General features: G+C 35.6%; 10 protein-coding genes across 10 annotated transcripts; 7 read left to right on the top strand and 3 right to left on the bottom strand.

The window, feature by feature from the left end:
• Window positions 1-53: 53 nt before the first annotated feature.
• Window positions 54-2,912, top strand: VPS16 (tethering complex subunit; the record flags this gene model as incomplete). The annotated part of the gene is made up of 1 exon (XM_015610059.1): window positions 54-2,912. The coding sequence occupies one exon, from the start codon at window positions 54-56 to the stop codon at window positions 2,910-2,912; it is 2,859 nt and encodes a 952-aa protein (XP_015469076.1).
• Window positions 2,913-2,916: 4 nt separating this feature from the next.
• CHL4 (Chl4p) lies at window positions 2,917-4,362 on the bottom strand (the record flags this gene model as incomplete). Its single annotated transcript, XM_015610058.1, has 1 exon — window positions 2,917-4,362. One exon carries the CDS (start codon window positions 4,360-4,362, stop codon window positions 2,917-2,919), a length of 1,446 nt encoding a protein of 481 aa, XP_015469075.1.
• A 197-nt stretch (window positions 4,363-4,559) lies between these two features.
• Window positions 4,560-6,764, top strand: NOP4 (mRNA-binding ribosome biosynthesis protein; the record flags this gene model as incomplete). Its single annotated transcript, XM_015610057.1, has 1 exon — window positions 4,560-6,764. The coding sequence occupies one exon, from the start codon at window positions 4,560-4,562 to the stop codon at window positions 6,762-6,764; it is 2,205 nt and encodes a 734-aa protein (XP_015469074.1).
• Window positions 6,765-7,249: 485 nt separating this feature from the next.
• SIT4 (type 2A-related serine/threonine-protein phosphatase) lies at window positions 7,250-8,194 on the bottom strand (the record flags this gene model as incomplete). Its single annotated transcript, XM_015610056.1, has 1 exon — window positions 7,250-8,194. One exon carries the CDS (start codon window positions 8,192-8,194, stop codon window positions 7,250-7,252), a length of 945 nt encoding a protein of 314 aa, XP_015469073.1.
• Window positions 8,195-8,689: 495 nt separating this feature from the next.
• AC631_01225 (mitochondrial 37S ribosomal protein bS18m) lies at window positions 8,690-9,265 on the top strand (the record flags this gene model as incomplete). Its single annotated transcript, XM_015610055.1, has 1 exon — window positions 8,690-9,265. One exon carries the CDS (start codon window positions 8,690-8,692, stop codon window positions 9,263-9,265), a length of 576 nt encoding a protein of 191 aa, XP_015469072.1.
• Window positions 9,266-9,579: 314 nt separating this feature from the next.
• On the top strand, window positions 9,580-9,831 carry AC631_01224 (uncharacterized protein; the record flags this gene model as incomplete). The annotated part of the gene is made up of 1 exon (XM_015610054.1): window positions 9,580-9,831. The coding sequence occupies one exon, from the start codon at window positions 9,580-9,582 to the stop codon at window positions 9,829-9,831; it is 252 nt and encodes an 83-aa protein (XP_015469071.1).
• A 443-nt stretch (window positions 9,832-10,274) lies between these two features.
• Window positions 10,275-12,092, top strand: AC631_01223 (uncharacterized protein; the record flags this gene model as incomplete). The annotated part of the gene is made up of 1 exon (XM_015610053.1): window positions 10,275-12,092. The coding sequence occupies one exon, from the start codon at window positions 10,275-10,277 to the stop codon at window positions 12,090-12,092; it is 1,818 nt and encodes a 605-aa protein (XP_015469070.1).
• Window positions 12,093-12,319: 227 nt separating this feature from the next.
• On the top strand, window positions 12,320-13,639 carry AC631_01222 (homocitrate synthase; the record flags this gene model as incomplete). Its single annotated transcript, XM_015610052.1, has 1 exon — window positions 12,320-13,639. The coding sequence occupies one exon, from the start codon at window positions 12,320-12,322 to the stop codon at window positions 13,637-13,639; it is 1,320 nt and encodes a 439-aa protein (XP_015469069.1).
• A 313-nt stretch (window positions 13,640-13,952) lies between these two features.
• On the top strand, window positions 13,953-14,993 carry LPG20 (aldo-keto reductase superfamily protein; the record flags this gene model as incomplete). Its single annotated transcript, XM_015610051.1, has 1 exon — window positions 13,953-14,993. One exon carries the CDS (start codon window positions 13,953-13,955, stop codon window positions 14,991-14,993), a length of 1,041 nt encoding a protein of 346 aa, XP_015469068.1.
• A 65-nt stretch (window positions 14,994-15,058) lies between these two features.
• Window positions 15,059-15,718, bottom strand: AC631_01220 (uncharacterized protein; the record flags this gene model as incomplete). Its single annotated transcript, XM_015610050.1, has 1 exon — window positions 15,059-15,718. One exon carries the CDS (start codon window positions 15,716-15,718, stop codon window positions 15,059-15,061), a length of 660 nt encoding a protein of 219 aa, XP_015469067.1.
• Between the last annotated feature and the right edge of the window lie 139 nt (window positions 15,719-15,857).

The raw sequence follows: 15,857 nt of genomic DNA, 5'->3' as shown, positions 1-15,857 counted from the left end.
CAAGTTAAGGCACAACTATATACTTCTAATATACAAAAGCTTGTACTGAAAATATGCTAGCCAATCCTAGACTTGGATGGCAAAAGCTTCAAGACGTCTACTATTGTCTCCGACCATGTTACGATACTTTAAATTGGTCAATTGAAAATATATATTCCAATTATAGGATAGCAATATCGACAAACACGACACTAATTGCATTGGCATCGAAGTTCGTTCCCCATCCAAACGTCATAGACATATATTCGCTTAGTGGAAATAAAATATGGTCTGTTATTTTTAACAGTACTGCTATAGAACATATAGTGGATTATGTATTTAGAAACGAAGAATTATGTGTCATTTTGAACAGTCAGAAGTTTAGATATTATCAAGATTTCAAAGGTAATTTTACTGAACATTCGTATACCAAAGATCTAGTATTTCTCGATGATACAAGCATACACAACCCGTTAAATGAACAGAATGGAAACGTAAGCGCTGATAATGGAGGCAATTTTGCTCCTCAACTGCAATTTATAACTGATTTAGAAAATAACCAGCAGGAGGAAGTGTTTCAAGTCCACGAAGTCAAAATTTGGGGAAACTTCCTAGTTTTGAAGTTGACAAATAGGTTCATAATCACAAACTTAGATACGTTCACAAACTACCAAATTCCATTTGCAAGCTCTTTAATTTCCAAGATGCATTGTATTAATCCCTTGAATTTCAATGATGAGTCTTTGAATATTCTTGTTAGTTTTGACAAGACAATTATTCTGATTAATATAGACTTTAGTTTGAGTAATTATGAAATTATAGATCATGGGTTAACTGAAGGGCCTTTTACACAGTTAGCAGCTTCACCCAATGGTCAGTTGATTGCATTATTTAATTCGCAAGTCGAAAGGATATTTGTGATCAACAATAAATTTGACCAAGTTTTACTAGAATATGATACGTCTAATGACTCATCTTTGCCATACCAAGTGGAATGGTGTGGAAATGATGCTATCGCCCTCTCCCTAAAGGATGAATTGAAGCTAATTGGGCCTGGGCAAAATTCAATTTCCTTTTTTTATGATATTATTGATGAAGAAGACTTTGACCTAGATTCGTTTTCAAAAAGCAATGATCAGGATGAATTTTCTTTTACTATTCCAGTATTTAAAACTGAGCCAGATGGCTTAAAAATCATTACTAAAAAGAAAGTTGAGTTTTTAAGTCGAGTACCTGAGGTTAGCATAAACCTACATCAAATTGGATCATCTCATCCAAGCAGCATATTACTTGATTGTATTGATAAATTATCTCAACATTCATCTAAGTCAGATACTAATATATCCCTCTTAAAATCAGATGACTCCCTTCTCCTAGCAATTAATGACTGTTTAAAGGCATCTCTCAATGAATTCAATCAATCATGGCAAAAAAAATTACTTAAGGCAGTATCATTTGGAAAGACATATTATGATGATTTTTATAATGCCGATGAATACCTAAAAACGTTGAACTATCTTAAAGTTTTGAATCAGTTAGGATCTCCAGAGCTTGGAATATTCTTAACTTACAATGAACTTGTAAATATTGGTTGGGAGGAGCTAATCCAAATGTTATTGAGGAGAGATTTACATTTACTTGCATTAAGAGTGATTGATTTACTTGAGTTGCAGAATCTAAAAGAACTTGTATATATACATTGGTGTTGTTACAAAATAAGAAAAGAATTAAACATGTCTGATATGGAACTTTTTGAAATAATTTCTAAGAAGCTAACATCAGCTATTGGACCAGCTAAATATTCGAGAAATTATATAACCGTCGACAAAATATCAAATGTTGCTTATGAGGAAGGACGTATCAATTTATGCAAACTATTGATTAATTTTTCACCTTCAGTAGTAAAGAAAATAAATCAATTTTTGAAATTCGAGGAAATTGAGTTGGCATTGATCAACTCATTTCAAAGTGGAGACTACGATTTGTGTCGCTTACTTTTATTACATCTACATGATGTATTATCGGTATCTCAATTTTTCAAAATTTTAAATCAAAACGAACAAAAAGGTTTAATTACCGATACATCTGTCAAAGAATTTAAGGATAAACCCCCATCCAACGAATTCTTGTTTATAAGCGGTGACTTAATAGGAAATTTTTGGGTGGAGAGTATTGGCAAATTTGATAAATCATCCTTGAAAAGATTTTATAAACAGGAAGATAAGATTTCGGACCTCAGACTTATAGAATTGAAATCTTTCATAACAAAATCAAGCGCTAATGAAACAGAAAATGAAAGTTATTATGATACGTACAAGCTACAATTGTCAAAGCTAACGGGTCGGACTACTAATAAGAAAAGTGCAAAAATATACCAACGTGAAATAGAGATTTTAGAGTTAAAGAAACGACTTTCGGAGACATATCAAGTCAATTTTTTTAAAGAGAGATCGGTCAATTCAATTCTCAGAAAATTAATACAGATGCATCAGTTAAAGCCTGCCTTAAAAGTTGTAAAAGAACTAAAAATTCCTCAGGAGAAGTTTTGGTATTTAGTCCTAGACGTATACGCAAAGACCAATGAATTTGACAAAATATATCAGTTCGTGTCGCATAGAAGTGATACAAAAAGTGACAGACATGTTTTAAAGTCTCCTATAGGTTTTAAACCATTTGTGGAAACGTTTATGGCATATAAAGGACCGAAGGATCAAATATCGATCTACATCAACAATTGCTCTGACGTTCACTATACTGAAAAAGTTGATATGCATATACAGAATGAGGATTTGATTCTGGCTGCTAATGAAGCATTCAAATATAAAGATATTAACCTTTTAAAGGACATTAAAGAAAAAGCTATAAGCCTTGGTAATGGGCATGAAAATATTTTGAACGTAGTCAAAAGTTATATTACAAGATTAGGCTATTGAATAATTATAAAGTTTTAGAAAATTTTCCTTCTTTAATAATACCACAACTCGCACCTTCTTCGCCTGTAAGCCAGCATGGAATCGTAGTAGGATCTATTATCATATCACTTTTATTTGTTGTTTTCGTAGAAATTTCGTGTAGGCCAGCAAACACGTCTAACCCGGTTAACTTCATAGTTATCAGACTGAACTTATCATCATCCATCTCATTTTGATCCATCGGATTTACATTTTCTCCTTTTGCATTCGTATTTATTTCGTCTTTAATTAAAAATTCTGAGTATTGTATTGGTGCAACCGATGTAAATTCATTTCTACTAGTTTTGAAGCCTGTCGTACCTTCGTCGTCATCGCTGCTATCAAGATTACTATCATACATACGATTCTTCGTTTTTTTCAGTTTTCCGGGTCGTATAATATCATCAAATAGCTTTTCTGACTTTAGTTTCCCGTTAATAGATCCTTTAAATCTTAAGTTAGCAAGCTCCTTCAATTTTTTCATATCTGCGTCATCATTATTATCTTCTTCATCTTGGTTTTCTGAATTATTTTTCTCCTGTAATAGACTATGATTTTCAAGCGGACCCAATGGAAACATATCAACTGTGGCATCTGCATAAGGTGTCCAAATACCTAAACTATTACCAAATCTCGAGTTTCCGTGCAATATATGCATTGATTCTAATGATCTTATAGGCTTCTGATTGGATGAAGTTTCAAGCCTAAGTATATTCCTAGGGTTTTGGTGTATGTTTCTCTCGACTGCCTGTAATACAGTTTTAGCTACTATATCATTTCCAGTTGAATGTATAATATGAGGAGAGTTCATAGGAATAGCTAGAAAATAGGGTCTATGAGAAGAAATATGAGGTCTGTTAACATTATTGGAGGTATTTATTGGCTGCAAGTCAAATACCTGGATTCTTACTATTATTAATGGGAATACAGGATGACGACACACGTATATGTACGTCATGTATAACAAGTTCAACTCCTTCGCCAACAGATCAAGGAAGGTCTTAGGGTTTAACAGCACAGGAACTTCTTTATTATCCATATCTCTCACTGTAGACAGAATCCAATAATATGCATTTGGTCTGTCTACAAGCAATTGGCAATCAACTTGTGATAACTGGAGTAGATTTAACCCATTCGACCAATATTCAAATAACAATTTGTCAATAATCTTTCTCTTGGGGTATTTCGAAGTTGCGTGTTTGATTTCATTGACCTCTCGTAATACCTTCTTATTCAACTCCTTTTGTTTATATTTATTTTGGCCCTTATCAAGATGAGGTTGTGTATTCAATAATTTTGGCCATATAGACATTAGTTCCAATAGCGATGGTCTAGTAAGTCTTGCAAGTATATTATTCAATACTTTCTTAGGCAAAACTGGTATATATGTATTCGGTAACACATTCTGTCGTTCTTTTCCATTCTTAGCCATTCCTGATTTATCTATTGCAATTCCCTATGTATGTATTATCCTATATGATCTTGTGTTTACTCTTCTATATATGTCACCTATGCGGGTAACTCTTGAGAAGAGCGATCTGCATACACCAAATTTTTTTTTAGTTTTTCAGATTAAAGGCTGCTATACTAGAAGATGTATTAATTGAAGGAATACTTGAAGATCGTATAATGTCTGAAGAAGAAGTAGTAGCCCCTCAGAAACAAGAGGATCAAGTTTTAGATGATAGTTTAGATAGAAGAACATTATTCGTCCGTTCTATTCCATTTGAAGCCACATCTACAGAATTAGAGGAATTTTTTTCACAATTCGTCCCAGTGAAGCATGCAGTAATTGTTAACGATGAGAACCAAAAGTCAAGAGGATTTGGGTTTGTTTCATTCACTTTAGATGAAGATACTTTGACAGCATTGGTAGAATCTAGAAAGACCAAATTCAAGGGTCGTTTATTGAGAGTGGATATTGCAAAAAGAAGAGAACGTAAAGACAGACCAAGCAACAGTGGCAGTGTCACTGCCAGTAAAGAAAGAAGTGCGGTAGCTCCTATTGAAAAAAGAAGAGCTAGATTAATTATCCGTAATTTGCCTTGGTCTTGTAAGAAACCGGATCAATTGAAGAAGATATTTTCTAAGTATGGTGCAGTTTACGATGCCTATATTCCAAAGAAGAAAGGTGGACAGATGTGTGGATTTGCATTTGTAACAATGAAAAAAGACTCTGCTGCTGAGAAAGCTGTAAAGGATTCCGTTGGATTGAAGATCGATGACAGAGAAGTTGCTGTTGATTTGGCCATTGAAAAATCTAAATGGGAACAAATCAAGGAAGATGAAGACGAGGAAGAAGAAGAAGAAGAAGAAGAAGACAACGATAACGAAGAAGATATAAGTTCAACTCAAGATAATGAATCAGATGCCGAAGAGGATGATGATGAAGATGATGAAGAAGAAGAAGCTGATGGAACAGAAGAGTTTGACGAATTAAATAATCCTGATTCTAAGGTTGTAGAAGATGAGGAAGAAGAAGAAGAAGAAGAAGAAGAAGAAGAAAAACCAAGAAAAAAGAGTAACAGACAAGAAGCATTTTCCCTTTTTGTCCGTAATATACCTTATGATGCCACGGCTGAGTCCTTGGAAGAACATTTCTCTCAGTTTGGACCAGTTAAGTATGCATTGCCAGTTATTGATAGAGAAAGCGGTTTAGCTAAAGGTTCTGCATTCGTTGCGTTCAAGAAAGAAGATGCTTATCTTGATTGTTTAGATAATGCCCCTTCAGTTGCTTCCACGTCATTGTTAATCGCAGATGATGTTTCCCCAGCTTATGTCTACCAGGGACGTATTTTATCAATTGCATCTGCTGTTGATAGAGAATCTGCTCATAAATTGGCTGAGAGAAATGTTGAAAAGAGAAAGGAAGTGTTAGGGAAGGCACCAGCAGAGAAAGATAAGCGTAACTTATACTTGTTAAACGAAGGTCGTATTACGGAAAATTCTAAGTTGGCTCAGTTTATATCAAAAACAGATCTTGAAATGAGAGAAAAATCTTATAAGTTAAGAGTTCAACAATTAAACAAAACTCCATCTTTGCATTTATCTTTGACCAGATTAGCTGTTAGAAACATTCCTAGAGCTATGAATTCAAAAGCTTTGAAAGCATTGGGTCGTAAGGCCGTTGTTCAATTTGCAACTGAAGTGAAAGAAGAAAAGAGACAACCATTATCAAAAGAAGAACTTAACCGTTCTGTTAAACATAAGCACGACATTGGAGAATTCGAAACAGATAAGAAAAAGACGAAAAAATTAGGTGTTGTTAAGCAAGCTAAAGTTATCAATGAAGTTAAAGGTTCAGGTGAAATTGGACGTAGTAGAGGTTATGGTTTCATCGAGTTCAGAGATCACAAGACTGCATTGATGGGTTTAAGATGGTTAAATGCACATGAAGTTACAATTCCTGAAGTTTTAGAAGGTATGTCAGATGAAGAGAAAAAATTGGCCGAGTTAGAAGGTCTTGCAAAGAGAAAGTTAATTGCAGAATTTGCAGTTGAAAACGCTGAAGTTGTCAAAAGAAGAAGGGAAAAGACATTCCAAGCTCGTAATAATAAGGACAGTGGAGAAACTAATACAGACAAGAAAAGTTTCGATAGAAAGAGAAGAAGAGATGACAAAGACGATGGCAAAGATAACAGGGGAGACTCTAGAAAGAATGATAAGAAAGCAAGAAAGGGTTCTAATAAGAAAGGTAATATGAACAAAGGTGCAAAACCTGCGCCTAATGGGAATCAACCTGAATCTAAAGCAACGCAAAATAAATCAGGATTATCTGATAACGTGAAGAATATTATTGGTATCAAACGTAAGAGAAGAAAGGGTAAAAACTAGACTCTTCGGATCCTTTTGTTAATTTATATAGCTGCATGTACCATACGTAAGATGATTATAATAAAACGCAAAATTTAGGTCAGATGTAATCATAAGGATGCCAATCAACTCACATAGTTATGTCTAAGCTTTTAAGATCCCATTCTTTAGCGGTTTTTATTTCAGTTAAAGGTTTTATTTTATACTATGTAATAAAAGTAATGATACTATACAGTAATTGAATATGTAGAGAAAAATATCAGGTAAAAGAACGATTAACATTCATCATAATCATTAGAGTCAATTAAAAAGCATTTGTGAAACATGACAAACACTAGGGAAGGATAAGCAAATTAAAAATTGAATTGATCATGTCGTGAGATATGAAAATATACACATCTGTAATGCAACGTATTATCTCGTGTCATATCATAACATATCATAATTAGATGCCATGATATCAAAATGCAACACAGATTTAGGTCATTCATTGAGGTATGAACTCATCATAAGAAATAATCGCTTCTTTGTTGTTTATTAGGATTATTCTTTGCCGTTAAATCACCATCTTGAACGGCACTGAAGATTTTAAAGTTTGGCTCCAAATCCTCATCAACTTGCATCACACTAGCTACGTTACCACATCTATAACAGTAATTTGGAGCGGACCAAACAGTAACCACGTCCTTGTCCTTAAAATGATATCGAAATCCTTCCATTACTAACTGATGCGCCCTAGCAATCAAACCTAAATTATTTATATGATTAAATTCACGGCTGACTTTAGAGCCAAACAACCACCCAGCTCCTCTAGGTGACACAGCCCATGTATCCACATTATCAGGGTCGGACCACACTAAGTCACAGAACCCTCCTTCGTGCGGAACTTCTTGGGCTCTACTCAAAACTCTGATTTGATCAAGCATTCTAATCTCGGGCGATAAACCGCCGTGGACACATAATATTTTACCATCAACAATTGCAGCCAATGTTAAAAAGTCAAATACTTGGCAGCAGTATTTCCAGACTGTTGTAGAGCCATACTTAGTTAAACATTCTTCGTAGAAACCATAAACTTGTGTGATTTGTCTCGATTCATGGTTACCACGAACCAATGTTATTCTGTGTGGATACTTCACCTTTAAAACCATGAGTAATGTGAAAGTTTCCAAGGAAAAATATCCTCTATCGACATAGTCACCTAAAAATATATAGCTGACATTATTATCATCCCTAGGTAACCCTCCTGATATACGAAATAATTCTAGCAAATCGTGAAACTGTCCGTGGATGTCCCCACAGACCGTCACAGGACTTTGAACTGGCTGAATATTAGACTCTTCCATGAGTAATTCTTTCACCAATTCACATAATTGCTTCATATCTGATTCAGATAATGCAATGCATTTCTTGATCTGTTCCAACCATTGATCTGGTCCTCTTTCACTCATTTTGATTTATGTATGTATCCCAAATGCAAATGTTAATTGCTAATTGATATTTGAATGTTCTAAACTTTAAGATGTAAGAAGCTGATCTATTCTTCTATTGAAATCCGCTTAATCTTAGTCTAAAAATCAAGGGTATTATGTTTTCCTATTCGATAGTATAGTAATTTAAAATCGCCAACGAAACGCTATTTCCTTACTAATATCTAAACTTTAAATGACGTCTTGTTAGATAAAATATCCGAATATGGATAATTAAAATGCCTGAATATGACTGCTTTTTAAATTAGAGTCGCTTCAGCAATTTAATAGACTTATTCAAAAGTTAAGAAACTCGTAATCCGTACTATTTATTAGTATTAGGCTTGTCTCTTAGTTCCTGTTCAGCGAACTTTTTCATTTTTTCGTTGAACGATTAAAACTTACACAAAAAATCATTTCAAAGAACGATTTTTTTTTTCACTTAACTGATCATATCGAAACGTATCAACGGAAAGGATGTTGGTTAATAGGGTGACGAAAGCTGCTAGCGGCGCTCGGGTAACTCCAGTGCGTTTTATTGGTACAACAGCTAGACTTTATAATAAATCGCTACCATCTACACCAGAGATGAAGAGCAATGAATCATGGGCGGGAAACGAGTCGTCCAACAACAACTCAGTGATCAGTAGGGTCGTTGGTATGGCTAGATCATTACAAGAGAATACGCAACCACCAATCAACATTGCAAAGCCATTCACCAAAAAATTCAATCTGAGTGAAACATATGACCCATTTGATTTCTCAAACGACAAAATGGACATCGAAAAGAGAGAAAGAAGACAGACTATTCCATACGAAAAAATGATGGACCCGTTCGAAAAAGCCGGCATCGACCCATTAGACATATATACCATGCCAGAGATTTTGTCGAGGTTCTTGAGCTCAACTGGCCAGATTTTGCCGAGAGAAATAACCGGTTGTAACGCCAAAAATCAAAAGAAGTTATCGAACGCTATCAAAAGAGCAAGAACTTGCGGCTTGTTGTCCACAGTCCACAAGCACTCCAGATACCTTCCTACCAGAAACATGTAATTGTATATAGTCAATAAATTTACGTTCACCTACAAGTATTTTTTTTGCAATTTTTCTAGTTAGCTTTTAGTTTCTTTTGTTTGTATCTGATAACCTATATCCATGAATAGTGTCGTTTCCCCATTTATGACCATTTCCCACTTTTAAACGGTCATATCATACCATTAGATCGTTCCACTATGGTAACCTGAATTGTGATTCCTGTACATAACATGGCCAATGACATGACCCGAGCTCCCAGGACGATTAATGGCCAAGTAGACTCTTGTTCTTTTTCCTACAATTTAACCGTTATTTTATCAATTAAACCAACAATGTTATCTCAATTAGTTGCTAAGCGTACTTTACAATCATCCGTCAGACAATTCTCCACCGCCAGAATTGCATTAGGAAACGATACTCCAAATGCCAACAACGACGCATTCTCCGAAAGGGAAAAGGCTCAAGAAAATGTTTACGTCAAGAAGCATGAAGCCGAACAATTGAAAGCCTTAAGAGAAAAGTTACAACAACAAAAGGAAAGTATTAACAAATTAGAAGACGAAATCAACAACATCAAGAAATAAGCATGATTTTGCCATTGGTACCAAGTGCAAAAATTTGAAATTTTTCACTGAGTTTTTATTGAAACCATCAATCAATTTGATGCTTTATAATAAGTATCATCATGGCCAATTGATTTGATTCTATTGCAAATTGCAAATTAAGCGAATTGATTTAGTTAGTGTTGTATTGGTATTCAATATATAATGTTGCTACTGAGCCTGTAGACATAAATTTTCTATTTTGCTACGCTTGTTAATGGATGAACCAACTGCTAGAGCTAGCGTAAAGCTCCTCTTGTCAATCCTGCTACGCTAGTCTAACCTATTCATGAACGATGGTTGTTCTGCTATCATTGATTGCTGGAATCAAGATATGCAGGATCGCTTGCAAAGATTAATTTGTTTTCTATTTTAGGAATTTATACTTTTCAGCCATATTCTTCTATGCCAACATAGAAGGTACGATGACTTTTAAAGATACAATAAATGGTATTGTGAAGCCCAAAGTGAATGAGGATAGCGTATATAACACTGGAATGTTGGTTTCGGAGGATACTACTAGAAAAACTGATCGGGCGGCAATGTCTAAAAGTAGATCTCGTATCGAAAATGTACAATATAATGATTTGAATATCGAAATAGACCAGAAAGATATTGATAGGGCGGCCAAAAAATACCACAAAGAGATGAGAAGTCGCCGGAAGGAGCAAAATAGAGAGAGAGAAACTTCTCAGTTACAACATGGATTTCTGCCGGTATCAGCGGAGGTGCTTATTACAGAGAATAAAGAAGAGAGACCAGAGACACAGCAAGAAATTCGGCCTAGATCTCGTCTGAGATCACATCTGAGACATCAGAAGCATAGAAGGTCTCAGATGGCCAACATGGAGCGTGGACGCCGACAAAAACCGCAAGAAACGGAGAACCTGGCTACTCAAGAGCCTACTGTAAGACGGCTGAAACAAAAAAAGCAGCATCTGGCGAAAATAGACCACCTGGATTACCCTGGGGCAGTGAGCTCGGTATTTCGTACTCAAGAAGAGCTGACAAGCGAAGCAGCACATAAACATTTCGGAAATTCGAAACAACTGAGATTAAATAACGATGAGCGAGGACAGGGTACAGATGAAGAGCTAATCCATAGAAATCGAAGACGTCAAAAAAAGCATTCTATACGGCAGCATACTTTACTCGAAACTCTGGAAGTACCTTCTAAGCCTGAAGAAACGAGTCCAAGACAAAGGCGTCAAAAGCACCCAAGGCAACGCCAACAAGACCCATCCGAGCCTACACAAGATGCAACTTCAAGACAAAGGCATCAGCACAACCATGAGCAAGTACGGGATTCGCAAGGAGAAGAATCATGGATATTAGAAACCGTTCCTGTTCCTGAACTAGTTCCAATTCCCCATTCAAGGAATAATCGTCTAAGACACCCACAAGCTAATCGAGTACAATCTGATCGAGTACAATCTAATGGAGCACATTTATTGGGAGATAGTCCAGAAACATCTTCAAGACAAAGGCGCCACCAGCATCTTGCACAACAACACGCTCCACCAGAAAGTCCAATACAACTACGTACGACGGACTCTGAATCTCGTTTGAGGCATATTTTACATCAACAGCTTCCACCTAATCATCAAGTATCCCACCCAGAGCTGTTTCAAAGACGTCTAAGAAGTCCTATAAATGATGTAGCCACGGAACTGCCGGAGTCCAGTCAACGAAGACCACGAGTTCAAAATTCTTCTAGAATATTGCATCCATGTGATAGGATATCTTTCAGTGAGGATGATATACCCCAATCCTCAAGTCAAGAAGATCTCCCTCCATCCGACGAATACTACGCAGGTAACGAAGCCGAAATACCCCCGTACCATGCTACACTCCACAAGTATTTGGATTTGATATCTTACGATCCTCGAGTAGTACCCTGCTTGAGGGTTAATAGAGCGCTAATCAAAAGTAATGACAAGCTATCCGAATCTATCTTCCAATTTCTGAAGTTCAATTTGTTCCCCGAATCGATTGATCCCTGGGAAATATCCCATATTGACGACCAATATTATGATGACCTTATTCCTGAATTAATTCCGGTAGAAACCGATAGCAGTGATGTGCTGCCAAATATACCATACGAACCGCATTATAGGCATCATAACGATGTGATGCCTCAAATAATTAGTGATGACGACTACGAATATGCATTATATTTGTCATCTCTTGAAAATAATGTACATAATCATACCATGAACATAAGTTCCACCATTGGAAGCTAATTTTCCGACTAGAATTAATGTTCATGTTAAATAGATATATTGCAAATAGGTATAAATTTTAAACTTGCTTATATAATATGTCTCATCTTATCAATTTTTCAGCGAACCTCTTAGAGAATCGTAATTTCAGCTTATTTCAAGGTTCACCTTATACTCTTTTTTTCATTATCTCCTCCATTTAATTGTTAGGTAGAATATATCTTAAATCATAGCACTAAAGAAAGACAATGTCAGATCCTGAAGGTTTTCAAAAAGTTAGCGAAGACGCACATAGATCAAATGAAGCAGTCAATTCCAATCCTTATGGACCAAACCCAGCGGATTTCTTATCCAATGTTTCAAACTTCCAATTAATCGAGTCTACCTTGAGAGAAGGTGAACAGTTTGCAAATGCGTTCTTTTCAACTGAAAAAAAAATCGAGATCGCTAAAGCTTTAGACGAATTTGGTGTTGATTATATTGAATTGACCTCCCCAGTTGCTTCTGAACAAAGTAGAAAAGATTGTGAAGCCATCTGTAAATTAGGTTTAAAGGCCAAAATCTTAACCCACATCAGATGCCATATGGATGATGCAAGAGTAGCAGTCGAAACAGGTGTTGATGGTGTTGATGTTGTCATTGGTACATCCCAATTCTTAAGACAATTTTCTCACGGTAAGGATATGAATTACATTGCTGAATCCGCCGTTGAAGTCATTGAATTCGTCAAGTCCAAGGGTATTGAAATCAGATTCTCATCTGAAGATTCTTTTAGATCTGACTTGGTTGATTTGTTGAACATCTACAAGACAGTTGATAAAATTGGTGTCAACAGAGTTGGTATTGCCGACACTGTGGGATGCGCTAACCCAAGACAAGTCTACGAATTAGTTAGAACCTTGAAATCTGTTGTTCACTGTGATATTGAATGTCATTTCCATAACGATACTGGATGTGCCATTGCTAATGCCTACACTGCTTTGGAAGGTGGTGCTAGACTCATAGATGTATCTGTTCTTGGTATTGGTGAAAGAAATGGTATTACTCCTTTGGGTGGTTTGATGGCTAGAATGGTAGCAGCTGACAGAGATTACGTTTTATCCAAATATAAATTGCATAAATTAAGAGACTTAGAAAACTTGGTTGCCGAAGCAGTGCAGGTTAATATTCCATTTAACAATCCTATTACTGGATTTTGTGCATTTACCCATAAAGCTGGTATTCATGCTAAAGCTATCTTGGCTAATCCTTCGACATACGAAATTTTAAGTCCTGCTGATTTTGGTTTGACTAGATACATTCACTTCGCCAACAGATTAACCGGTTGGAATGCTATCAAGTCAAGAGTTGATCAATTGAACTTGCACTTATCTGATGAACAATGTAAGGAAGTCACCAACAAGATTAAGAAATTAGGTGATGTTAGACAATTGACCATCGATGATGTCGATTCAATTATCAAAGATTTCCATGCTGATATCTCTACTCCTCATGTGAGACCAACGGAACCTGTTCCTCATGTTATCGAAGGTTTAGAAGAATCGGAAGTTAAGAGACCTAAGAACTAATTTACATGAGGGTAAATTTACTGTTAGTTTTCGAAGGGTTTATATTTCCCTGTTTTATATTTTAAATACGATGTAATCTTTTACAACGATCAATTGACCCTTTTTGTAGATTAAAGTATTTCACAGTAAGCTGAAGCAAATGGATAGTATAGCTCTTAATGATATTCGTCATAAATGCGCATGTATCTCGATTACTAATTATCATATATCGCCCATGTATAAATTTATCATCGCTACACTGTTGGGAGTATAATATTTGATTACTGTATAATTTAAGCTAACGTTTAAACTTTTCCAGCTCAATTAAAATCAAATGGAATTTATAAATTTAGGTGAATCAGGACTCAAAGTTTCTAAGGTTATTGTAGGATGCATGTCCTACGGTGATAAAAAGTGGGCCGATTGGGTACTCGAAGATGAAGAGAAGATATTTAAAATCTTGAAAAAATGTTATGATAATGGTTTAAGAACATTCGATACTGCTGACGTCTATTCCAATGGCAAATCAGAAGAACTTCTTGGAAAATTTATCAAAAAGTATAATATTCCCAGGGAACGGATCGTGATTTTGACCAAATTGTATTTCCCAGTGGATGAAGCGACGCCTGGTTTCAAATTGTCGAATTATAAGTCATTCCCAGAAGGAGATTATATAAATCTGCAAGGATTATCTAGAAAGCACATTTTTGATGCGGCCAATGCTTCCGTGAGAAGATTAGGTACATATATCGATGTGTTGCAAATTCACAGGTTAGATAGAGAAACACCAAAAGCTGAAATTATGAAAGCTTTGAACGATGTGGTTTTACAAGGACTTACCAGGTATCTTGGTGCTTCAAGCATGAAGGCGACAGAATTTGCCCAATTGCAATTTATCGCTGACAAAAATGGTTGGTTCAAATTCATTAGTATGCAAAATTATTACAATTTGCTTTATCGTGAGGAAGAAAGAGAAATGATTCCTTTCTGCAATGAGTCTGATTTTGGAAGGGTAGGTCTAATTCCGTGGTCACCTAATGCAAGAGGCCTTTTAGCCAGGCCTGTCAACGCTCAATCTCAATTTAACAGAAACACATCTTCCGATAAAACCTTGAAGTCTTTAGGATTGGATGATTTGTCTGATAATGATAAGGAAATTATAAATAGGGTCGAGAAAGTCGCAAAAGAAAGGAATGTTAGCATGGCAGTCGTTTCTTCGGCTTGGGTATTAAGCAAAGGGTGTGCTCCAATTGTTGGCATTAATTCAGAAGAAAGAATTGATGACACTATTGAAGCAATAAAGCTAAAACTAAGTGAAAAAGAAATCAATTATTTAGAAGAGCCATATATTGCAAAACTGCCACTAGCAGCTTAAATTGATTATTAATTTATTAATACATGCTATGAACTTATAAAAGTATTCACTCAAAAGAATTTGGATTACTTTCGCAATTCATCTGATTTAAATGTTACATTATCTTCTTCTTCTTCTTCTTCATCTTCATCATCATCGTCACTTTCTTCATCTTCAACACCAACGACTGTCTTCCTTCTCTGAAAATCCTTGATATGTGCCTTATTCAAAGCATTAGTGAAAGTACCCAAGGTAGATCTACGACGAAGTTCTCCAGGTGAGACCTTCGGCCTAGAAGTTGGAATACGACTGAGTCCAATATCTGCTTCATCTTCATCTTGGTGTGCTCTGTTCGTGCTTAAGTTCTCTTGCATAGGTTCAGCAGAATCTAGATTACTATATTTTAATTTGACAAGTCTTCTAATTGACCTTTCTACCTTTGTTGAAATTGCATATGGAAGCGGAGAGTCTCTCGAAGCTCTAAATAAGGTAACATTGGTACAATGCTCATTCTCCATCCTGAAAAATATCCAAATGAATCTTCTCAAAATTTCGGCCAATGCAACACAGAAACTAGTAACCGCCAGTTGTTGTATTTGACTTGTGAAAAACGCATAAAAGATCCATTGGAATCTTAAAATAACATCAATTACCATGGCACAATAGTAGTAAATAGGTCTCTTGAAAAACAAATTATCTCTCAAGAACCTATGCTTGGATCCACTCTGCAATAAAGACCAATCCATCACAATATCCCATGATGATGTATATAAAGTATTAATGATAGCAAATATAATAAATGGAATTCTATTTCTTTCACGGTTATCAATACGATAAACACTTAATAAGCAATAATAAAGTGTTGTAAATGAATATTTTAACATG

This window comes from Debaryomyces fabryi (assembly GCF_001447935.2).
Source record: "Debaryomyces fabryi strain CBS 789 chromosome Unknown contig00016, whole genome shotgun sequence".
NCBI classification, from domain to species: domain Eukaryota; kingdom Fungi; phylum Ascomycota; class Pichiomycetes; order Serinales; family Debaryomycetaceae; genus Debaryomyces; species Debaryomyces fabryi.
The sequence above is the reverse complement of the archived record's forward strand: the minus strand, read 5'-3'. Positions and strand labels throughout refer to the sequence as shown.